The sequence below is a fragment of the Anolis sagrei genome, chromosome 5 (assembly GCF_037176765.1).
Source record: "Anolis sagrei isolate rAnoSag1 chromosome 5, rAnoSag1.mat, whole genome shotgun sequence".
NCBI classification, from domain to species: Eukaryota; Metazoa; Chordata; class Lepidosauria; order Squamata; family Dactyloidae; genus Anolis; species Anolis sagrei.
The window spans coordinates 174,509,126-174,535,488 of record NC_090025.1 but is presented as its reverse complement, the minus strand read 5'-3'; the positions used below and the strand labels follow the sequence as shown (position 1 = coordinate 174,535,488).

The following is a 26,363-nucleotide window of genomic DNA, read 5'->3' as shown; positions in this document are numbered from 1 at the left end:
AACTTGTTATACTGTTGTAGTTGACACATTTTCCTACATCATTACATAAAACATATATAATGTAGAGAGGTATATATGAGGATTGATGCATTTTTGTTTAATGTAAGATACAGTTATTATGCTTCAGTTCAGAGTTCAGATTTTAAACTTCATCAGGCTTAAGATACAAATATTGCAGGGCCACAGTGGTGCAGCAGGTTTAACTGCTAGCTGCAGGAAAATCTGCTCACTGGAAAATTAGTAGTTCAAAGCCGCGAGTCAGGATGAGCTCCCAACTGTCAGTCCTAGCTTCTGCCAACCTAGCAGTTCGAAAGCATGCAATGTGAGTACATCAATAGGTACCACCTCGGTGGGTAGATAAAAGGGCACCCCATGCTGACATGTAGGCATGCTGGCAAAACATGGTTGAAGATGTCTATGGATAACAGATTCATCAGCATGAAAAAATGCAACAAGTGCACCTCCCCATGGCTAGAGTTGAGCATTGCCTCAAGAAGCCGGAGGTGAAAACATTCTTTAAAAACCCATTTGATTCATTTCTCAGTGTTTCTTCTCTCTTCCTCTAATAATGGGGTGGACAATCAACAAAGTGATAGGTGGCATTTTTGCTTCTTGTACCCATTCCAAGGCCACACAGCTGCTTCCAATACAACCAGAAGTGATGTGACACCTTTTTCAAATTGTTTGTTTGTTTTGTTTATATAGAAATAAAATGCTTATTCATTTGGGGACCACAAATGGTTTCCTGGTCTCCATGGGATGCCCTTTTACCAACCGTGCTTTAACACAATTTCTCTACCTGAGAAGAAAGTGTCTCACACTACCCTCTGACCAGCACATGAAAGTGAATAGCTACTGACTCCATACTTTTGACTTAAAGATATAGGACTTAAACCTGGTTTAATGTGCATGTAAGACCTGGGTATCCTACATATGTCTTGGTCTTGTAAATGTGCTTTTGTCTATTACTCTTGAGCTTGAATGTCTTCTAGGGATATAATTCTTTGCTAACTTTGTCTTCAAGAAAGCAACAAGTGATTTGAACAAGATTCCTCCCACTGTGCAGTCTTTGAAAACTATTTGGAGTTCAAGATTTATTCTGCCCACAATGGGCATATGGCACATTTACTTGGAAACAGTATTTTTTGCAGAAGTAATAGCATTTTAGTGTTGAAATTAATATTTCCCACAGAAATACTATACACTCCAGAAAAGATATTTTTCAACAATTTTTCAAATATTTTCTGCTAATAAGACATGAAGAACAACTCTACAAACATTATACAGATATGAAATTTAGGCAATCATCAAAGAAAACTTCCACTAGAAAATAACGTTTAAAAAATGAAAGGAAAGACATGGCATCTCTTTCAAAACGACTCTTGCTAGCACCTTGCCCAATTTTGAAACACAATGAACTACAGCGTGAAAGTTTAGAAGTAGATGTGGTAAAAAGAAAAGGCCCGTTTACAGTCTGTTTCACTTATCATTTCTTTCCAATTTTATTTGTCCTGGACTTGGGGATTTATTTTTCTTTCAATCTCAGATTTGGTTCATCTCAGCACTGATCTTTTCCCCCAAAAATGTTTGCATAAAAATATACATGCATCTGCAAAAATGTATGTTTCTCCTAATCCATTTTATGCAATTTTACTAATGTATTTTATAAGCATTTTCCTAATACAATGCATTCAAGTGTTTTTTTCACTGCTCTATATATTTTATAAGCACATCCTTCTAATATGCTCTCTTTTATGTTAGAGAGCTCCATTATAAAAATATGTGGATTCCTTATCAAGGAGACGATTATATACATTCAGGAAAAAAGTGAAAGAACTTATATCAAATTACTTTTTCTGAAAGAAAGAAATAGAAAATTTACATGCTTCCCGAAGCTTTTCCTTGTCATAGTGCAATCCTTCATAATCTTGTAAACCAATTCTATTCACTCTGATCCGTAGGCGTTCTGGGATGGCGTGGGGACTACAAAGAAAAACAAGGTATCTGTTAGAAAATAATGCCAGCTCAAAGCTAGTACAGTCACAAAAAAGAGATCATTAGATTTTCCTGGAATGAGCAGGAATAAGAAAAATGGAACAGAACCTTTATCATAATAATCCCCATATGCTGACCTGACCATCTCAAAATGAAAGCTTTATGCAACCATGAACATCTCCTTTGGATTTACTTGGTTGTTGGAGACTGCAGGGATAGTAAGAACTTTTAGTGAAATGTCAATAACATAGGTTATATTTTTACCAGAGCCTCAAAATGCTTCTGCCTACCAACTGGAATTTCTGACAGAGAGTTTCCATGGTCACCCTGCCATCTGAAATAAGGAAAATGTTGCCACAATTTCTAATGTTCTCCCCAAGAAGTTTGGAGATATAGCTATGGGCTGGTCACCTATAAAGCATAATATATTACGTAACCATCAACCCTTGGAGAGCCTACAGGTCATTCTGAAGCAGCACATATTGTCTATACTCATGTACAAGTTGACCTCGTGAATAAGTCAAAGGCAGGCATTATGAATTTTATACAACCTGTGGGTAAGTTGAGGATCCCTTCACAAAGATTGTGAGTGTCACCTTGGGATGCCAGCTACTTCTGGCCACTGCTATAGGCATTTGAAAAGGCCTTAAGTGGCACCATAGAAGAGAGAATACAGGGGTCAATGTTTCGTTTAGGTTCTCCCGAAATATACTAAGCTCTTGTTTCTTTTTAAGGCAAACAGCAAGAGCTTAATACATCTTGGGCCCTTTTTCTTAAAAGAAAGAAAGAAAGAAAAAGGTGTAGGGCTTACATTGACTAGTGGATTAAGTCGACCCAAGTTTTTGGGGTTGATTTTTTTGACTGAAAATGCTAGATTTATACAGAAATATATAAGGTAGTTTAAAAATGAAGGCAAAACTCTCACTCTCAGATTTTTCACCTATCCTTCAAACTTGGAGAATGGAGAGGGCAGACCCTGAGACTTTATATCTTCACTCAAAACAAGTGCCTCATATTTCCATTGAACCTTTTCTACTGAAGTTTATTGAGAAGGCAATTAACAAATATTTTCAAAGAAGTTTGTTTTATATCTTTGGCTGGTTGCTAGAAACAAATCTATCACCTCTGAACAGATTTCTTTAAAAAAAACCAGAAAGAACTAGAGCGAATGAACTCCCCGTTAAAGCAGCTCCTTCAGACACGACTGTTTCATCTTAGAAATGACAAGAAGGATGAACTCGAGCAGCAGGTTAAGACTGTAAGCAGAGGAAAGTATCTACCATTACAAGCTTTTTGGTAGGAGGAATATAACATACTTTGAGGTTTAGACAGTAGGACAGAATTTTAAAATAATTATTAAAAGCACATTCCCAGCTTAAATAGCCATGTTCACCTCCCACCCTGTATTCCAGGTAGACAATAAATCACCAGTTGTAAATAGCAACAGTGGCAGCTGTGTTGTCCTCTGACATCAAAAGCTCGATACATCCAAGGTAAGCTGCCATGATTTGTCTAGAGACACAGCTGCACACATATCTTCCATGCAGCTTCAGGGGACAGCTGTCTACCTCAAGTGCCATTTGGACATCACTTCTGACTCAATAAATCTACCTGCTGTTTTTGTAGGTAGACTCGAGAACTGAAAACACAGGGGATGGAAGAGAGAGCAGCTGATGAATAACAGCACACCTTGTGCAAACTGACTTGTCCTACTTTTTTACACAGTGTGTATTTATTTAACATTCAAAAAGCATTTGACTTAGAAAAAAGGATCAATGCAGGAGGGGGCATCAACACTCTCTAAAGTTTGAAATAAAATAAGATGCTCTGAAATTAAATATTGGCCCGGCTTTTTAAAAAGGTTTATGGGTTACTTTTTCATTTTCTTTATTATGACCTATATTATGAATTTACACTTTCTTGTTACTAGATAGGACAAAAAAACCTCCATAACTATCCTACCCATGTATTCTTTTTTTTAAAGTGTCTGTTTGAAACAGAAACACATATATACATGCATACACATTTGTATATTTATAGCAAGAAGCAGGTAACTATGCAGTTTATGTCGAAGAATACAAGCCTTTTGTGGCTGAAGAGAGGGAACAAATTCCAGCAATGTTTTGGTGAACCATCTGAAAGACTGACAGTTTTGAAAGCAAACAGGTAAACAACAAAGCAAGAAAGGAGAATGTCACCCCATGTTACACAAGTAGCATCTCTCTCTTTTTTAAAAGAAAAATATCCCTGGTGATGCTAAGTAAAGTTGACAAAGTTGATATGAGCTTTAAAAAGGCAGGCAGATAGTGAGTAATGATTTTGCTCTAAGAGAAAACTTCCATAATCTCTCAAACACGAATCTAAATTTATTCTCTCTCACTCACACATACACACACACACACACACACACACACACATTTTATTATTCTGTTTTATTTGCTTGTAGATTACATCTTACTGTCCAAATAATGTTATTGTATTTTAACATGGAGTGAGAATCTGGTCTTATTGCTTTGAACACCATGATAAAGATATCAAAAATAAATAATCAACTGAACAAAGATGAGAAGGGAGGACAGGGAAGTTTCTCCATATACTGTAAGTAAAGGGCTACATAATTTAGGAGTTTTATGCATACGTGAGTCAACACAGTGAGTAAAATGTGCCTTAAATGGGGAATTTTGCTCTATCCAAAGTTCTCGGGAGTGTTGTTTTTTTACCAAAGTAGATCCTAGTCCACGGATTGCTTCATCAATTGAAGTGCCACCTTTTTCTTTGATACCTACTATTGTTTCAACAACCCTCCCGCAACCAGCAATCTTAATGGTCAGTCATGCCATTTTCTATGATATCCCATTACAAAATCATTGCCTTGAAGGTGTGTCGCAATGTCAATCCATGGCTACTGAGTATACTCTGTTGTCACTAGGTTGCTTTGGTGTTTTCCTCAGTCTTAAATTCCCCACCCTCCACAATTTTGTGTATTTCTGCAAACCTAACGTTGCCTTCAAGCCTTCTTTTGTGTATGGAAAGTGCTGTTTTATCTAGGTTGTCTAGATTTCCAACTGTGGCTGGTTTGTAGACACACAGATAGACTAAAATCCCATATAATATGCAAAGGATAAATCCAAGCATGGCCAGACATTCTTCTGGTTTCAAAAAAATAACATTAAACAGTGCATGATGATCCTGAAAGTGATTTAAAAGATGAACCATAACTCTGGGAAGTCTATGGATCCTATAAGAATGGAAAGCTACCACCACCAACCATCTCCCCAAGGGGACTCAGGGCGGCTTACAAGGGACAAGCCCAAAAATTACAAATAAAACACAACAGATTCAAAACATCAGATATAAAGATATAAAAACAATCACAATTTTAAACAACAACAAAACAATAAGGCTGAAATAAAGAACATAGCTGAGGTACAGGCTCAAAGGATACAATACATTCTGAAGGGAGCGCAAGAGAAGTGCAAAAATCAAGTAGGGAGTGCTGGAAATAGTCATCAAAAGTTTTGAGATAGACAATAAGAGGACCGTCCTAAAGTGCTGAACTCAAAGTAGGGACAGGAAAATTACTGGTGGACTGCTTAATCAAAAGCACACCGGGACATCCAGGTTTTTAGTTGTCTCCGGAAAGAGGACAAAGTGGGAGTCTGTCTGATCTCCCTAGGGAAGGAGTTCATGATGAGACAAATGTTCTCCAGGTTTGTGCTTTACACACCACACCCTTGGTGTAGACAACCATGTACACTCCTGGATGTTGGTGATCAAATGAGCAATGTTATCAGAAAAAGATTTCATTTGTGTTATTTTTGTACTTATATGCTCCCTGCAGGAGAAACACAAGCCCAGACCCAAAAAAAGGCATTTTGTTTACATCAACAGAAGAATGCTACAGCTAAATATTTGTCCCTGAGTTTCTGCTTCATTGCCTCCTAAGGAACATCTCTACAGCGAAAATGATTCTCACTTAGGCAGCAATAATGATATTGAACACTGCAGGAATCCCAGTCTGCCTACAAAGAACTATGCTAAATGGTTGAATTTTCAGAGAACGGGAATGATCGATTTTCAGCTGTTCGTTCTTTTTCCTCAATAACCTTCTGCACAGCACAAACCCCAGATGCATGTTTTCTGGCCATCAGCAATGGAATGAAACTTAGACACATAATGAGTAGAATGAAACTTAGACACATAACTGAACACAAGCAAAGTTGATACTCTAAACATTCTCCCTAAGCACATTTTTATCCATCCTCTTTTCATTTATCTAAGTCAGTGTTAGAGAATTAGAGTTGGGAACGGATTCCTTGCCAATGCAGTAAATCCGTCTGTTTCAAAACCTCTAATGAAATGCAGTCCATAACCTGCTGAGGCACTGCTATTACAGATTATGCCACTGTAAATGTTCTTCTAAATATTTACTGAAATTTTTCACAACAATACAGATTGTGCATATAGCTGCTTTCAACTAGTTCAAAATTCTGCAGCAAGACTTCCGAACAGCACCAGTTTAATTATCCCTTCACTAGCTCCCGATCAATTTCTAAACACAATGCAAAGTGCTGGTTATGATCTATAAAGCCCTGCATGACTGGATCCAGGCTTTCAGAAATAGAACATTCTGCCATATACTGCCTTCCAGACACACTTCCTTTTTTATCCTTTGGTAGGCTGATCAGAGTTTTGCCTGTAGAATAAAAGAGGGATATAAAAATCTTTTAAAAATCTCTATTGCTGTAATTTGAATGTATTGTTTCAAATTACCAATAAGGGCCAGGGACAAGTTGGCCCTTTTCCAAATGGCTATCAGTGGACATCTCCCCCTCAATGGATTGTCACATTGTGGTCAGAGGACTTGCATGTTCCAATGAACCTGCTGGTGTAACCACCAGAGTCATGTATTCCCAAGAGGGGCCACAGAGGAGGATCCAGACTAAGCACAATCTGAAGATCCAAAGAACTCAACAGCAGAGCAGGCAGAAGACAACATGGTACATGTTACAATGGCTGTAAAGGCGGAAGAAGGCTGCAACAGATGAGAAGCCACCGCTGTCGTGTTAACCGTGCCATTGGTTGAGAATCTCATTCTGTGAGGACTGTATGTTGATCAGCTGTGCACTGACCTCCACACATTAAAAAAAACTCACACAGAGATGTCTTCCAAGAAAAATAATACAAAAGGAAAAGTCCCATGGCAATCAGCGAGTGGTGAAAGGAGCAGGACTGTGAAATCTTGAAGTCCCTAATCACAGACCGGCACATGGATGATGGATATGGATTCAGACATTCTACCTCAAGGTCCAAGTCAGTTGAGTAGTCTGGCAGCGGTATCCACAGTCTTTTTTAGGATCTACTCTGCTCTCCACGCACAGTGTGAGGAGGCTAGAAAAGGTGCCCTAAACATAGTCTGCCTCTCTGATCCCTGACTGGACTGCCGCATCCAGAAAGGTCACCATATTGCAACCAAAAAAGAAAGATGAACTTTGGGACATGGAACGTATAGATGACAAAAGGGAAAAATGCGTAAAGAGGAAGGTGCATCAAGCCAACGCTGACCGGGACCACATTCCAACTGGAAATTGATGTCCTCACTGTGGAAGAATATGTGGGTCAAAGACATCTCCACAGTCATCCATGGACCCACCACCAAGACCCTACACTTAGGAGGCCATCCTACTCAGGTACAAGTGATTGCCGATGGTGATCAGTGGAACCAATGATGGTGGAGCAGGCAGTGGTAGGAAGCCCTCATTGTATTGAGGTTAAAGTTAATGCCACAGTTAGTCTAATCAGTCACATATATGCCCCAAGGAAGGAAGGATCCATTTGAAGCAACTGTTTATACCCATTGTACCAGAAGATGACGAGGAAGACCACAATGCTCTTGAACTCCCTCTCCTCTTATCTGAAGCTGTCAGTAGCAAGTCAACATAACCTAAATGTACTTTGTCTTAGGGACCAAGTTCCTTCTTCTGCCCTTTGGGTCACAAGGCTGATAAAAAGTGATGATAGGAAGAAACATATTAGTGAGAGTGTCAAGCTTGGAAAAGTTACATTTTTGGGTTACAGTTCCCAGTGGCCATGAAGGTTGTTCCAGGACTTATAACCTCCCAAAAGTAGCTTTTACAAGCACTGACTGTTCAATTATATAGGCCTGCCAGAAAAACTCATGGCATTTAGTTTTGGCTATGCCTACAGTGACAAGCAAAAAGAAAATGAGAGCATCCATGCCAACAGTTGACCCCAAAGCACTGATCTGACATCAAAAAATATCTGTCACCATAGATGGTTGATTCAACTGGAAGAGAACTTTTAATTAAAACACACCCTTACTCTCCTTCCAATTATTTACAAGTCCTGTGAACCATATCTTATCCTCTGTGCCTGTACATGAAAATACAGAAAAATCCACTCACAGATTTCTGACAGATTTAAAAATAAATGCAGGGAGGAGGGCAAAGAGACCCATACATCACACTGTTGAATTTAGAACATCGCTATTATAATTCACTGAGAAATCTGTCTACTTTATTTTAAAAAATCTCACAAAATTAAACTTCAGAAAATATGAAACCCCCTTGGGGCATGTTTACTGTGACAGATTAATGAATTACCTATCTCCTGAAGAAGAAATAAACATGCAAAACTAATTAAATGCCATGCCTTTAGAACAATGGGGAGAAGGGAAATAGCAGACACAAAAGAAAAATAATTAACCTTGCTGCTGAGATTTCATTGTCAAAGCTCAGAAGTGATACACATTAAAGCTGAGGCTTTCTTTGACAACACTTTACTCATTCAAAATATAAAGAGATGCCATCATAGAACAGAAAAGTGGTGTGTGGGACCCTACAGACCAGTAGATTTGATATGTTTGAAAGTGTCAGGATACAGCGAGTATCTGAGGAGAGCAGAAAGTCAACAAAGTTTAGCAAACCATCCTTGACTTTTTTTTTTGAAGGCTGTGGGGGAGATGGTTATTTGTTTTTGGCTGTGTACTCTCTCTGATGGCATATGCAATCATATCAGTAAGAGTTCAACAGGAATTCCACTAGCAGGCAAGGCAACAAGCATTTTGTGTGAGTGTTTAGCAGGGAAGTTTTGAGGGGAAGACCTACAATTTCATTTCAATGCCTGCCTATCTAAGACTACTTAACATGGATAAGGAGGGAGCTGCTGCTGTCCCTGGCACCAGCTGTGGTGTGTTTGTTCTTGTCAGAGGGTATGATTAGCTACATCTGCAGCAATTGCAAGTTGGTGGCCCTGTTGAAAAAGAAGGTTCAGCAAGTTAGAATCCATGTATTTATTCTCCAGCATATTAGGATGCATGAGGTTTTCTCGGACAGAGTGGAGCCTGTTCTGGATGAAGAACATATGGCGGATGTATCTGAGAGAGAAGCTAGTTCCCAAATGCAGGAGGAATCAATTTGAAGCTCTCTTCCTTATCAGAGATGATGAAGAACAGGAACGGAGCAACATGTACAGATGACCTTGGGAAATTCAGCACATGGACTAGCCCCTCACTAAAATGTCATGGAGGATCTTGTCAAAGGCCTAACTGAAATCACAATGTGCTACACTCACAGTATCCCCTGTCTCCACCAAGCTTGTAACTCATGAGGTGATGGTAGGGGACTTCCTACTAAGAAGAACAGGAGTTATTTGTGGGCCTGACAGGAAAACATGATAGGTGTGCTTCATGATATAACAGAGAGGCTGAAAGGACTCATTGAGCCTACTGACTTACACCATTGTTTTCATCTACGTAAGAATCAATGACACTGTAAGGCTGACTTCAGGATATCATAAGGGATTATGAAGCTCTAGCATAGAGGATGCAATAGGGAAATGCAACAGAGAATAGGTCAACAGGTGGCATAGAGATATGTGACTACGCTAAATGAATCTCCACGGCCAGATTAACAACAAGGGTACTAAAAGAACTGGCAGAGGTGGTTCCCTTGGACTGTTCAACATCTTTATTAATAACTTAGATGAAGGTTCAGAGGGTGTGCTTATCACGTTTGCAGATGACATCAAATTAGGAGGGATAGCTAATACTCCAGACGACAGGATCAGAATTCAAAATTACCTCAATGGATTAGAGAGCTGGGTCAAAACTAACAAAATGAATGTCAATAAGTACAAATGTAACTTAGGTTGAAAAAATGAAACGCAGAGATACAGAATGGGTGATGCCTGGCTCAACAGCAGTACATGTGAAAAAGATCTTGGAGTCTTAATGGACAACAAGTTTTGGAGTTTTGGGCTGCATCAAAAGGAACATAGAGTCTAAATCAAGGGAAGTCATCTATTCTGCTTTGGTTAGGCCTCATCTGGAATACTGTGTTCAATTCTGGGCACCACAATTTAAAAGGGACATTGACAAGCTGTAATGTGTCCAGAGCTGGGAGACTAAAATGATCAAAGGACTGAAGACCATGCCCTATGAGGAGCATCTTAAAGAGCTGGGTATGTTTAGCCTGTAGGAGAGAAGGTTGACAGGAGACATGTTCGCCATCTTTAAATATTTGAAAGGATATCATAAGCAAGAGGGAGCAGGCTTGTTTCCTGCTGCCCTAGAAAGTAGGACTCAGAGTTCAAATTACAGGAAAGGAGATTCCTCCTGAACATTAGGAAAAATTCCTGACCATGAGAGATGTTCAATAGTAAAATTCTCTGCCTTGGAGTGTAGTGGAAGCTCCTTCCTTAGAGTAGTGGTTCTCAGTCTAGGGTTCCCAGATGTTTTTGGCTTACAACTCCCAGAAATTCCAGCCAGTTTGCCAGCTGTTAGGATTTCTGGGACTTGAAGGCCAAAAACATCTGGGGACCCCAGGTTGAGAACCACAGCCTTAGAATCTTTTAAACAGAGTCTGGATGGCCATTTGTTGGGGGTGCTTTGATTGTGCTTTTCTTGCATGGCAGAGAATTGGACAAGATGGCCCATGTGGTCTCTTTCAAATCTGTATTGTTGAAGGCTTTCAAATGTGGTCTCTTTCAAATCTATTACTTTTTGATTCCATAATTCTACGTAATCTCAGAATCAGGTCCAATCATTTCTGAGAATTCCTGGAGAACAGAATATGTCCAAGCAGATAGAAGGAAGTCAAATGTTGCCCCACTCTTCAAACAGCAGGTAAGGGAGAGGACCCAAACAATTACTGTCCATTCAGGCTGGTATCGATATCAGACTGAAAGCACTTAGGAAGGAATGCCATGATCACTAAAAGTCACTGTGAGTTTCTCAAAAACAAGTCTCATTCTTTGATAATGTTACAAGCTTGGTAGAGAAAGTGGATGCTGTGGGTATAACAGCACCGGGATTGTGGCGCAGTACCGGGATTGTGGCACAGCTGGCTGAGTGTCAGCTGCATTAAGATCACTCTGACCAAAAGGTCATGAGTTCGAAGCCAGTCCAGGTTGGAGTGGGTTTCCAACCAATTGTGTGTAGCCTATTGTTGACCTTTGCAACCCGAAAGACAGTTGCATCTGTCAAGTAGGAAAATAAGGTACCACCTTAAAGTGTGGGGAGGCTAAATTAACTGATTTATGAGACCATAAAGAAGACTCCAGCAAAGCATTCCAGCAGGGAAGCATGTGGGAATGCGGAAGTGTTTCATCAGCATCACAGATGGAAGATTAAAGTGACAGCTTCCTTGGTGGCCAGAAAAAGTTAAATAGCCTCTGTGTATGTCTGTATATGTTGTATGTTAAAATTGGCATTGAATGTTTGCCATATATGTGTACACTGTAATCTGCCCTGAGTCCCCTGCGGGGTGAGAAGGGCAGAATATAAAAGCTGTAAATAAATAAATAAATATTTTGATTTCAGTAAGTCCTTTGACAAGATCCCCCTTGGTTTTCTTGCAAACAAGCTAATGTAATGTAGGCTAGACAATGCTACTGTAAGTCAGATTTGTAATTGATTGACCAACCAAACTCAAAGGTGCTCACCAATGGTAAATGATATTCTCTTAAAATTAGGGGAGCTTCTAAGCATATTTCAGCCCAGGAATGTGTTTTCCAAACAATAGCTGAGATAGCACTCTTTTCCTGTATAAAAACTTCCTTCAGGCCCTCCTGCCCTTTCTTCTGACTTGGCAGTCAAATTTTTGAAGAGGAAGTAATATTTTTGTGTCTGTTGAACTGCCTGAATTCAAAAACCCTGGGAGAGCTACTGCAAATCCCCAGAGTTCCCCCAAGAGATTCCCTGGCAGATCTCTAGTGAATAATATTGAGTTCAGCAATGTAGTAAAGCATTATGTTTTGGGGAGATGGGGCATTCCCATGAATAGTTAATACTGGCTATTTCAGAAATGAATGTCAAATCTCTTTCTTGTGCCATCCTTTTGTGATGTCAATCACATTAAAATCTCCATTTCCCATAGCACTCTATAGGACTAGATACAACCCAATACTGCCTCCCAACCCAAACGTAAATATAAGAAAATATGTGTTTGATCATTGTTTTATTATGAAACAGCACCACAAGGTAGTTTACAATTTCTTGTGAGCATAGTAAGGCTCTTTATGTGTGGTCATATGAATTAGATTACTTTTGTCTTTTAGCAGCCAAATCTTAACAAAAATCAGCACACAACCATTTAGTCCATAGGTAAATAGTTTTATATGATTTGTGTGCTTTCCGTGCCAACTTGAAATGCCAGCATACTTTCAGATTCATCCCTGCCAATTAATGATACGGAACAGTGGCCAAATTTATAGTCTTCGCTGTCCAAAATCTAAGGCTAATTCCATAAGCAGAGTTTTGACATTTGAAGATTATTTACTACAATTCTTCTTCCTTAGAACTGAATCTGCCATTTTGTTCCAATGGGGTTTGAGAAACAAAACACATTGCCAAGCTAAAGTACAGAATTTGAATCTCTTAAGCAATGAGCATTTCGAATCCAATTTCTGTCATGCAGCTTGGGTTTGTGCTTTAATTTATCACACTAACTAATTGTCGGTCATTGTGCAGCTGCCTGATTAATCTACTTTTTTTCAGATACAAAATATATTTAACTAATAAATTAGGTTACGTCCCTTGCAAAAAAGAAAATTTATTTATTATTTATTTATTTATTAGATGCACTTATTGACCGCCATTCTCAGCCCTTACGGGCGACTCATGGCGGTGTACAGTACACATAAAAAGACAGTTACAGAGGCCAGTATCAACAACATATGACTATACAACAAATACAAACTACATAAAAATCCGCTTCGTCTCTTAGTAGAATCATAGCCAGTCTCATTTTCCTTATACCATTCCAGTTCTCATTACCGTAATGTTGTTGCTTAGCACTTAATTAAATGCCCTCTCGAACAGCCAGGTCTTAAGGCTTTTTCGAAAGGACATGAGGGAGGGCGCCTGTCTGATGTGTGCCGGGAGAGTGTTCCACAGCCGGGGGGCCACCACCGAGAAGGCCCTCTCCCTCGTCCCCGCCAGCCGTGCCTGTGATGCAGGCGGGATCGAGAGAAGGGCCTCCCCAGACGATCTCAAGGTCCTCGTGGGCTCGTAGGCCAAGATGCGGTCAGAAAGATATTTTGGGCCGGAACCGTTTAGGGCTTTGTAGGCCAAGACCAGCACCTTGAATTGGGTCCGGTAGCAAATCGGCAGCCAGTGAAGCTGGGACAACAAGGGCGTTGTGTGCTCCCTGCTACCCGCTCCAGTTAGTAACATGGCTGCCGCACGCTGGACCAGCTGAAGCTTCCGGGCCGTCTTCAAGGGCAGCCCCACGTAGAGAGCGTTGCAGTAATCCAGGCGGGATGTGACAAGAGCGTGTACCACCGTGGCCAAGTCAGACTTCCCGAGATACGGGCGCAGCTGGCGCACGAGCCTAAGCTGTGCAAATGCTCCCCTGGTCACCGCTGAAACCTGGGGATCCAGGCTCAACGATGAGTCCAGGGTCACACCCAAGCTGCGAACCTGCGCCTTCAAGGGGAGTGCGACCCCGTCCAGCACAGGCTGTAACTGTTGTGGTTCAGCACCAACTTGATGGGAATGATGGGAATGGGAGTGAGGAGCCTGCAGATGGGATTGAGAATAGTGCAGATGTGGGCTCTCAGCTTTCTTCCCATGAATTTAGAGACAGGCAAGTTAGAGGCAGGCCTGTGTCTTCAATGTCTTCACAAGATCGGAATGTGGGTGATAAGACAGTTGCTGGGAAGCAAGGTCAGACGGTCGGTGGGATGCAAGGCCGCGCAGGACAGGTGGTGCGAAGGAGTGCGCGGCTGGCAGAGAAGTGTTGACCTCATCTGTGGGAAAACTGCTCGTTAAGGCTTGTTTGATGTTTGCTGTTTTGCTGTGAAACATATAAGTAATCTGCCTGGACAGAGATCCTGTGTTAGTTCAACGTTGCAATTTGGCTTGCAGTAGCCCAGTTCGGGGCTAGGGATTTAGCAACGGCCTGCTTCGTGTAACCTTAAGCTGCTTCCTGGTTTGGGGCTTCTTGTTTTGCTTCATGTCTTCTGCTTAAACTTCCAAGGAATATATTGGACTTTTTACTTTGTAACCACTGAATGTTTTACTGCTTTTACTTTGATTGTTTCAATAAACTTTTTACTTTTCAAGATTGGCTGGTTTTGTCAGAGAAAGCAAGGTGAATCTATTCTGAGACACAACAGTAACCCTATATCCCGTTCGGCCTTGCGACTGACCAGGAGTACCTCTGTCTTGTCTGGATTTAGTTTCAGTTTGTTTGCCCTCATCCAGACCGTTACAGCGGCCAGGCACCAGTTCAGGACCTCGACAGCCTCCTTAGTAGCAGGTGGGAAGGAGTGACAGAGTTGGACATCATCTGCGTACAGATGACACCGCACCCCGAAACTCCGGATGATCTCACCCAGCGGCTTCATGTAGATGTTAAACAGCATGGGGGACAGTATGGAACCCTGTGGCACCCCACAAGTCAAAGGTTGTGGTGCGGAACAGGAGTCCCCCAATGACACCTTCTGGGTGCGACCCTCCAGAAATGACCGGAGCCACCGCAAAGCAATGCCTCCAAGACCCATTTCCGCAAGGCGCCCCAGAAGGATACCGTGGTCGACGGTATCGAAGGCCGCTGAGAGGTCCAGGAGCACCAACAGGGACACACTCCCCCTGTCTAGCTCCCGGCGCAGATCATCCACTAAGGCGACCAAGACCGTCTCGGTACCATGCCCCGGTCTGAAACCAGACTGTGCCGGATCCAGATAATCCGTGTCTCTCAAGAATACCTGGAGTTGTGAGGCCACCACGCTTTCCATGACTTTGCCCAAAAAGGGGAGATTGGAAACAGGCCGAAAGTTGTCCAATTTAGTGGGGTCCAGTGATGGCTTCTTCAACAGCGGCTTTATAATAGCCTGTTTTAGGCTCGCTGGAATCTTGCCTTCCCGAAGGGAGGCATTCACCACCACTGTTACCCACTCGGCCAATCCCCCTCTGGCCTCTCTCAGAAGCCAGGATGGGCAGGGGTCTAGGATGGACGTGGTGGGCCTCATTCCTCCAAGTATCTTGTCCACATCCTCGGGTTTCACAAACTGAAAAGAATCCAACAAAATAGGACAAGCAGGTGCTCTCGTTACATCCACAGAGTCTGCATCTAACGCAGCGTCCAGCCCAGAACGGATCAAGGCGACTTTGTCTGCGAAGAACCGAGCAAATGCTTCACAGCGCGCGACCGAATTGTCAGGGCTCCCACCTGCAGAGGCGGGAGTTAAAAGACCTCTGACAATCCGAAACAGCTCCGCCGGACGGTTCTTTGCAGACGCAATAGTGGCCGCAAAGAAAGTTTTCTTTGCGGTCTTTATTGCCGCGGCATATGCCCTAAGAAAGGACACAAACCGTGCTCGGTTTGACTCGCTCGGTTCCGAACGGTTCCGAAAAGAAAAGAAAATCCAAAATGCATTGACCCAAAATGTATTGAAAATGTTCAAGAAACCAAACAAGGAGGGCAAGTGGTTCAGAAATCAGCTCCAGAGCTAGCTGTATTGTGAAGTAAAATGGGACTGTCACTTGGGGAAGTAAATGTCAGCTGGAAGCAAACACTATATTTCTTCAGTCACATTTAGCAGTGCAGGATATAGAAGGGAACATCAGAGAACTAATAACCCTTATACAATGCCATATAGACTATTTAGGCAAAGTAGTGTGGACTGAGCATTCTTGATCTGGAATTCTGAAATCTGAAATACTCCAATTTTGAATTTTGAAATACTCCAATTTTGAAATTCAAAATTGTGGCTGTGTAGCTGAGGTAGAGACACCTTTGTTCTCTGATCATTCATAATACACAAACTTTATTTCATGTACAAAGTTATTTAAACATTGACCACAATTACCTTCAGGGTATGTTTCTAAGGTGTTATGAAATGCAAATGAATTCCATGTTTAGAATTGGGTCCTATTTCAATGATATCTTTTTATGTGTGTATATGCAGATACAGGTATTCAAAAAAAATTCAAAAATCCAAAACACTTCGGGCTCCAAACATTTCAGATAAGAGATACTCTTCTGGCTCCAAATATTTTAGATAAGGGATACTCAACCTATACACATTTCAATCTAAAAAATCTATAAAACTAAGTTTGGAATCTAGAATTATAAAGTGGCATGTCTATTCTTTTTGCATATGATTCACATATTCTGCTACCTCTCCATACAGGTAGCAGAATCCTCATATCACCAGTAACAAAAACAGATAGATAGATGGATAGATAGATAGTAGAGAGAGAGAGAGAGAGAGAGAGAGAGAGAGAGAGAGATGGATAGATGGATGGATGGATGGATGGATAGAGATAGACAGGAGCCCCCAGTGGCGTAGTGGGTTAAACCACTGAGCTGCTGAATTTGCTGACCGAAGGTTGGCAGTTCAAATCTGGGGAGCGGGTTGAGCTCTCGTTGTTAGCCCCAGCTTCTGCCAATCTAACAGTTTGAAAACATGTGAGTAGATCAATAGGTACCAATCTTGCGGGAATGTAACAGCACTTCATGCAGTCACGTTGGCCACATGACCTTGGAAGTGTCTACAGACAATGCCAGCTCTTCAGCACCACACCTCAGAGTTGGACACAAAGAGGCTTAATGTCAAGGGAAAACCTTAACCATACACACACACACACACACACACACACACACACACACTCTGTTAGAGGCAGCCAGTGGGCAAGGGTACTCAGCAGTGTAGTTCAAAATATCTGAACAGACACACATGTACCACCCCTGCTATGCCATCACCAGTATATATCTGAAGTGAGCATAGTTCTTCACAAAAGTACACAGCCGTGCTCTGAGCATAATGAAAGAGATAGCAGATATATAATAGGAAAAACAACTCATCTGGATCAGGAGACCAGGCTGAAGCAATAGGAGTAAAGAGAAGAAAAGCAAGACATGTCCAAGAAGAAAAGTAAGCCAAGGTTTTCAGTGGAAGGATAGATAGCAATGCCTGTGTTCCAGCTTTAACTTGGCATTTATCAGTCCCTTCTGGATGTATTACAGATATCAAATTTGTTGAGTTTTATAGTAGCAGATCCACATATTTTATTCACATAGTCAAAATGACTTATCTTCTCCTGATTGCAATTATTTTCATAAAGAAAAATGTGATCAATCAGAGACAATATATGCTTGAAATGTTCATGCAATTGTTACATCAACACATGCAATGACTGGTCTACAAGCACTTGAGATGAGACAACAACGTTGGGATTCTTGTTCAATTAGGTTTAATTTTCTACTTTAATGTTCCTGCAATTTTAATTTAGAAAAGTACATTGCCTACAAGGGGGAGGTCATATTCAAGTGTATTCTAAGTGTGTAACCTGGAGTTCTGCTCTGCTGTACTTTTAAGAAAGGAAACAAGGGCCTCAGTATGATGAGCACAAGCATAATTGGAAAACATAAAGGAGGCTCTAAACCAGAAGTGTTGAAATTTTGGGCCTCTATATATTTTGGACTTCAATTTTCAGAAGCCCCAGGCAACATGAGTAATGGTAAAGGACTGTAAGTGTTGTAGCCCTAGCTTTCTGAAATGTGAATGATTCATTACACCTAATCTAAACTAATACAATTCACTGGGCTTTTGTAACACCTTAGAGGCTAACTGAGAGAATGAAATTGGTAGAATAAGTTTTTGCAGACAATGGGCATCTTTTTGTTGTTCATTCGTTCAGTCGTCTCCGACTCTCTGTGACCTCATGGACCAGTCCACGCCAGATCTCCCTGTCGGCCGTCACCACCCCCAGCTCCTTCAAGGTCAGTCCAGTCACTTCAAGGATGCCCTCCATCCATCTTGCCCTTGGTCGGCCCCTCTTCCTTTTGCCTTCCACTTTCCCCAGCATAATTGTCTTCTCTAGGCTTTGCTGTCTCCTCATGATGTGGCCAAAGTACTTCAACTTTGTGTCTAGTATCCTTCCCTCCAGTGAGCAGCCGGGCTTTATTTCCTGGAGGATGGACTGGTTGGATCTTCTCGCAGTCCAAGGCACTCTCAGAACTTTTTACACAGAGCATTTTTGCCCTGTTTTGCCACTTTTAATTGTGGCAAGGACGGAGCCTGCTATGTGCCATCACACAATCCACAGCAGGCTTCACCCACATTCCTCCCAAAGTGGAGGAGATGCGGTGAAAGGAGTTTCCTGCACTTCCCTCCCCTTTTTGCCATGTGATGGTAAAAAGGGCAGTAGGGCAACATGCGTTTGCTGCCCTTTCTGCCATCTGATGAAGGAAAGGAAAGGGTGCTGTGTGAAGAGGTCAAGTCTACATCCTCAGATGAATCATTTAAACTGCATCTAAACTGAGTAGATTATTCTAGCTATATTTCTGTCCCAGAGCAGCCCTGAATACAGCACATTCCTGCTGAATCTACAGCCAGTGTCCAAACAGTTCAGTTAGGGCAAAATCGGTATGAGGTAGAAAAACTGGAATACTCTCTGGGAATGGCTGGGAATAATGGAGACAGCCAGTGCTGAGTTCAATGCAGGGATTCCTGTCAGTGTAGACAAGCATTACTCCATGAAATCTTATGTTGGCAACTTTTTTTCTCCAAGGTGCTACACAATCCTTTTGCATATTGAAATTCCAGACCAACATGGCTATATCTTTGAATACTTCACGGTATGCTTCTCTGAACTCTTTGGAGAAACATGGGATGCATTCTTATACTGAGTCAGATTGTTGCTTCAGCACTGTCAAAACTGAAGGGCAACATTATCGAAGATTTCAGGCACTATTTTTGTCTAATCTCTTTAGAGATGCCAAAGCCAAGAACCTGGAACATTTTGTATGCAAAACCTGTGCTCTATCATGTGGCTACAAAGCATTCCCAAGCCTACACTCCTTCCTGAATTTAAACATATCTTTCAGAAGGTTGAGAAGAAATGAAGTTTAGTTCCATTTCCATTTTTGGAAACTTGATTTTGATGTACACATCAGTTTTCACAGTGCAGAATACTAACTAAGAACTTTACCACATGGGTAAATTTACTAGTTGTATGACACTTTCACCAGAGTTTGGGGATCCCATCAAACTGGATCCCATCAAATGATGCAGAGCTACTTCCAGTGTCCCCAAAATGTGGTGACAGTGTTGTAAAAGGAAACAACAAGAACGGGGGGGGGGGGGCTTCACATGTTCTCATTGCCTACAACAGAGTGAGCGTGGGGGGAAGCTGGGCAGCCATGATTTCCCCCATGTAGGTGTCACTGTGGGCAATGTAGGGAAACAGATTCCCCCGCTGCACAACAGATTCACCACACTGCCTGGTGAATCTCCCCACAGTTTGCATTGTTCATGAATTCTTTTTACTGAGATATTGTTTTTAAAAAGTTATCCAAAAGTGAAAAAAAGAAAGAAAAGCAGACCAGATGACCTATACTGCCTAAACAGTAAAACTGTGTCCTGATACCTTGTTAATTAATTAGGGGAGGAGTGGCACATCCAAAAGGGTTGAAGGAGATCCCGACAGCTAAGCCACAAGCCATGCATGCTCTGAAAGCCAACATATTCTGAATTTTGTCAATCTCTGATCCATCAGTTTCACTTTTGGTCTCTCCTAAATCTGACAGGTGGGTTTATGTCTTGGTCCTTAGTCCACCAGCTTACCAACAGATTCTACCCTAGTTCAGTGGATTGGGAAAGGGCAGTCCTAACAACATATGACCTTTCCCAATTACGATACCCATTTTAGGCCTGTGTTACTTCATTGCCAGTCACATTTGAGCTTGGATCCATGCATTTCATGATAATGGGGGATTAGTACTGCATACACCATGCAGAGGAGGAAGAGGTAGAGTTGAGGAAACCAGAGGGTGTTTAAAAGTAGGGAAAGAAAAGGCAAGTACTTACACAGTGAAGGTATCAGGGGGAGCTGAGACTCTCCTCAGGTCAGCCGGGGGCACTTTATGGATGCTATTGGCAGCGCGAAAAGAGCAGCCAGGAGAGGGGTCAGCACAACAGCATGGACAAACAAGGAAAAAAAGAAAGAAAGAAAAACAAGAAGGAAAGAAAGAAGAAAGAGAGAGAAGACACACAATAACATTTAAACAGAAACAAAAGGAAGGCATCACATATAGGCTAAATGGAGATGTGTGCTAAGCTCCAGGACAAAACACCCCTTAACAGAAAAGCCAATGGCAGCTACCAGCAAGCATGATGGAACAAGATGGCACCTTGTAAAGTGGCATGATAGGAGTTTTCAGAAAAAGAGGCCAAGGGTTGGGTATATTATCTGGGTTGCAAGAAATGCTCAGAGCATTCTATCTGGAAAGTATCAGAGCTGCAAACATCTTGTGGAGAAACAGCTTGTAAATTTCCTTATCCTATGAGCTAACAGGTGTAAGGCACTCATAAAGAGAGTACATCCAGTTCAAAGTAGGAGCTCCGATGGCTCCTAAAGCCTTAGTGAGGAGGAGCTATTGCAATAGCTGCTGCTTCCTCCTTTGCTGCTACCATACCACATTTTTATTTTTCTTCTGCTATTGCTGCTACCTGTCTCTTCTCTTGCTTCTTTATCCATCCACCATCATATTATATGCCTGGTGCCACTGCCAACCACTGTACCCATTTCCAACCCTGCTCGTCTAGCCACACATTTACTCATTTACTTAACACATTTAGTCATTTAGTCAAAGAGACAATGGCAGAGAGTTACTGAGCACCCTCCTGGGATGGAGGAGCCCCTCGGCAATCCAGCCACTCGATGCAGCGTGTTCGCGCATCATTTTGCAGGTAAAGTTGCTCGGATAGGCAACTAATACTAATAATTGTCTGAATAAACAGAACTTTTAACCTACCAAATAAGATAATTTTATGCCAAATTAAATTTTACATAATACATTCTATGTCCCTAAACATAATTTCTACCCCTCCCCTGCTGTAAAAATTAACCTAGGAAATGAGGTTTTTCCACAGCTTGAAATTTATGCAAATTTCCCCTGTAAACCAAAATTGCAGGGATACTATGATAATCAGAAAGGAAGAGAGGAGCTATATATACTGCCTTGAGTATGTTGCTGGATAGTTGGGTTATAATTTTAAAGTAATAAACAAATATTTATAAACACATACACATGGACCCATATCTACCTGCCCATAGTTCCTGCATTGGTGTGGAAGGTTAAAGAGAAACAAGCTTTCATTCCTATGTCATGTTCTTGCTGGAAAGGAGGCAATATCTTGCTCACTCCAAATGTCAAATCACAACACCACCAGCTTTTAATTACTACCCTGCCACTACATGTTGGAAGAAGCTCATTTTGTGATCCTTGATTTGTGAAAAAGCTATGTAATTTTTGGCAGGGTGTGGTAAAGGCATCAATGTTTGATAGCCAAAATCCTGATCAGTGAGATAATGTTATTAGATTATTCAGCAGAATGTGAACTGTTGCAAAGTGTTGTAAGGTGTTGACATCTTCAGATTTCTTCATCAGGCAAGATGTAAGTAAGGTAGTCTGAGAAAGATAGCTGTAAGTTCTATCAAGGTCTGATAAAAATGCAACAATTCTGAAAACACAAAGATATGTCCTAGTTTTGCCATATTTGATAAAATCCTGATTTGTTATATTTCCTGAAAAAGTAAGAAATATTTGTAGTAATGTCAACATTTCTAATTCATACATCATTTTAATGCAAATAGAAAATGTATGGGGAGAATAACCATGTTAGATTAGATGTGCCTCCTGCTCCTTCCTGCTCCAATTAACACTGACTAACATTCAACATATATAGCCAGAAAGTCATTTAAGACTGATTACGTATAACAGGACTAACTGTCTCATGGAACCAGACCTTCCATTAGAGCAATGGTTCCCAATATGGAGCACATACCCCACAGGAGGACAATTTGATTTTTAAGGGGGACAATTCGAGAATGGGTTATTAACAGTGATTTTTTTTTGCATTTCTTAAGATTTTAGGGGCTTCATATAAAGTATATAAATATATATGGTGACATATAAACATTTTTAACATTAGAATCAGAATGTATAGTGGCGGGGGGGGGGGGGAGTATTTAGTCAGATACCAATTGTACAAGTTCTCCCACTTAAAAAGAGAGGCCTGTAATTGACATCAACTATGAAAGACAACATGAGAAAATACATCCAGAAAATCACATTGTCTAATTTTTAACTAATGTATTTGCAAGTTATGTTGGAAAATAAGTATTTGGTCCATAACAAAAGTTAATCTCAATATTTTGTTATATATCCTTTATTGGCAATGACAGAGGTCAAATGTTTTCTGTAAGTCCTCACAAGGTTGACACACACTGTTGCTGGTATGTTGGCCCATTCCTCCATTCAGATCTCCTCAAGAGCAGTGATGTTTTGGGGCTGTCACTGGGCAACACGGACTTTCAATTCCCTCCAAAGGTTTTCTATAGGGTTGAGATCTGGAGACTGGCTAGGCCACTCCAGGACCTTGAAATGCTTCTTATGAAGCCACTCCTTTGTTGCCCTGGCAGTGTGCTTGGGATCAATGTCATGCTGAAAGACCCAGCCACGTTTCATCTTCAGTGCCCTTGCTGATAGAAGGAGGTTTGCACTCAAACTCTCATGATACATGGCCCCATTCATTCTTTCATGTATACAGATCAGTCACCCTGGTCCCTTTGCAGAGAAATAGCCCCAAAGCATGATGTTGCCACCCGCATGCTTCACAGTAGGTGTGGTGTTCTTTGGATGTAACTCAGCATTCTTTTTTTCCTCCAAACATGACAAAGAGTTGTGTTTCTGTGAAACAGTTCTACTCTGGTTAAGCAGGGGAACACGTCTGGCACTGGAGGATCTGAGTCCCTGGCGGAATCAGTGTGTTACTGATGGTAGCCTTTGTTACGTTGGTCCCAGCTCTCTGCAGGTCATTCACTAGGTTCTCCCGTGTGGTTCTGGGAATTTTGCTCACCGTTCTTGTGATCATTTTAACCCCATGGGGTGAGATCTTGCATGGAGCCCCAGATCAAGGGAGATTATCAGTGGTCTTGTATCTCTTCCATTTTCTAATTATTGCTCCCACAGTTGATTTCTTCACACCAAGGTGCTTGCCTATTGAAGATTTAGTCTTCCCGGTCTGGTGCAGGGCAACAATTTTGTTTCTGGTGTTCTTCGATAGCCCTTTGGCCTTCACCATAGTGGAGTTTGGAGTGTGACTGCTTCAGTCCCACTCCTCTCAGTGTCCTTTTAACATTACAATGAAACTAACATTACAAAATACATAACACGTATTTTTGTTCTGCATATGAATGTAGTCAGAAATGGGTGGGAAAAAAATCCAAAACACAATTATTACTTTCATTGATTAGTCAATATTATTGTATGAAAAAATAAATAAAAAAAGATTATCAGCCACAAGAAAATGAACGTGAAGTGACAGGATATTCTCACATATTCTCACAAATACAAGCAATAAAGTTGCACATTTCCTGAATTTGTTGCAGATTACTCAAATCAATTCGTTATTTTATTTTTCTCCTTCATGGGTGCCATATTCATTGGAAGCTTATTTAGACAAAATTATATGAGTTGAATAAGAGTTCACTTGAATAAGAGTTTGGTTTTTGAACTATTAAATATATGTCGAGGGGGGGGGGCATCAGGATTTTAGAGATGCTTAGATGGGGCATGGTCAAAAGATAGGTTGGGAACCACTGCATTACACTGAGGCAGTTGCTTCAGGTAGCAAATGTTAGAAAGAGCCTTCAAGCCATTCCTCCTGGATTGTACATAGCTATTCTTCTCCCCTGAAGTTGTGTGTCACCTCCTTGATGCACTCACTGCCATCTCAGAAGTAAGAAAGCTTATGCCAGTATATCAGTCTGGTTTTCAAGATACTCAAAGATCCTTTGTTGGTTGTGTTGCAACAGATTAACATGGCTGCCCATGTCAGTTCAGCTCATTTTTGCAGGTAGAGGGATAGAGACACTTTTGTCTCAGGCAGAAAAAGGTTGTAGACTATGTTTTGGGCTCATGTTAAACTCTCCAAAACCGCACAGTAGAAGCAGAAAAGATATTTCACATATGATTCTCTTCTTTGTGGTGTTTTGCAAGATGGCCTTTGAGGCTTCATGTCATCAGCCACCCATGGAAGATATCTGAGTCTAAAGCTGAGCCCAGAGAAAGTAATGATTCCAGTGAGTCCATACCAAGTTACTGTGCAAAATTTAAATGATCTTTCCAGCGTTCTGAAGCTGTTTGGCAATAAGATTCAGTACCTTAAATAACTTAAGGGTACATTCATCATCCCACTGCTACCAGTTGCCATTGCCCAGTTGATGGAAAAGCAGAACTGGATCAGAGCTTGGAAGAGCTGGACTGGCCATGTTGGCCCCTCAGCTTATTCAACTTAGCCAATAACTCCAAAGCATTTGTGATTTTTTTCAGTTAACTTGCCAATGTTTCTTGGATTCAAGTAACAATTCAAAAAAAAAATGTTTGCAGCTCCACTTTTCTGAATTTTTTTTTTTTTTTTTTTTGGCCCAAATCAAAAATTGGAAATACACATTGCACATTGCCAGGGATGATGCCCCTCAACTGGCTACATATTCCACAATTCAAACAATGCCTTTGGACCTGAAAGTGACTGTTGGGAAACTGCAGGACAATTATATAGCTCTTTTCTCTTCAAAGTGACATTCAGATTACATATCAGACCTGGTTCTCCAATCTGCCAGCACTGCAGTATTGTCACTATCTTGCCAATTTCCCTCTCTTTCGTTTATCAGGAGGGTGTCTCCCCCCAACTCCCATCCTTGCTGTCTGTTAGAGATTCTGGAACTGAAGTTTAGCAGGCAATTCTGTTAATGATGCATGAGGTAGAGTGAAATATAGCCCATTCTTCTACAGCAAAATTGACTCTTTCAGATTAACTTCAGCAAAACAGGCATGACTCAGAAGACAAATGGACAAAAGATAAGAGCCATAAACAAGCATGATATCTTTGTGCTCACATTTGTACCTTCTATTTCAGCCTCCCCTCCACCTTCCAGCCTCCCCCACCCCCAAGAATCAAACAATGCTGACACAGTGGTAATGCTTAAACTTTTATCCTGAGTGCTACTTTACTTGCCACCTCTGAAACAGTTCCCTACCATTTCCATTTAAATACTTGTAAATCCAGTTTTTACAAGAAAAAGGCATATTGCCTTCAATGTTGGTTATTGAGAGACAACAGGCATCCTGACTTTTTGTGATAGCCCCATTAAGCTATATTTTTAGATGGCCTTGGTTTATCCAATGTACAAGTGCTGCCTAATAACCTCCAATTGTCGCCATGTTAGTGGAACAACCAATCCAGTCTCCAGTTTAGTCAACTCCCAAGATGCTTAGCTCTATCTCTAAAATGGACTCTATGTTTTGTGGAAAGTTCAGATTACAAACTGGAGAAGATTTGCCACCTCAATGAGATGGGAATCACATTGACTTCATATTAAATAGAATTCATTTAAATAGACTTCATATTAAAGTTGCCATATGACCAAAAAAGCCAGGTGTTTTTTTTTCAGATTCTAGATATTCTACCTAGTACCATTTTTTATTTCTTATTTGGTTCGGATTCTAAATAAACACAGGCTCCAACAAATAGTTATTGGAGTCTATATTTGGCAAGAGCCTACTACGATCTACTTTCTTACAAAGAAAAATATGTGGTATACATCTAATAAATAAATATGTATCACAGCATCTTGGAGATGTTGATGGACCCTTTCAAGATAAATGTTCCAATTCAAGTCTACTCTATTTGCAAAACATAAAGGTGAATTCTTACAGAAGTACTAGAATGCAAGGAGTACCAGAGTACAGAAAAAAAACAACAGAAGAACCAAGACACGTGAATAGATATATATTCAAAGCTTTACCAGAAATGGTAATATCCCCCATACA

The 26,363-nt window shown here is 41.0% G+C and overlaps 1 protein-coding gene across 6 annotated transcripts in view; it reads right to left on the bottom strand.

Moving 5' to 3' along the window:
* The window catches only part of DGKI (diacylglycerol kinase iota), a 303,622-nt gene that overhangs the window by 78,047 nt on the left and 199,212 nt on the right, over positions 1-26,363 (bottom strand). For 5 of the 6 annotated variants that reach the window (XR_010910056.1, XM_060776823.2, XM_067469250.1 and 2 more), the window contains exons 21-22: positions 20,335-20,397; positions 1,883-1,983 (exon numbers count right to left, since the gene is read on the bottom strand). Coding sequence is in view for 5 of the 6 variants with exons in the window: in XM_060776823.2 (XP_060632806.2) it covers positions 1,883-1,983; positions 20,335-20,397 (164 nt within the window). In the remaining variant the exon portion in view is untranslated. The remainder of the gene's footprint in view (positions 1-1,882; positions 1,984-20,334; positions 20,398-26,363) is intronic. The other variant, XM_067469251.1, reaches the window with a different exon arrangement.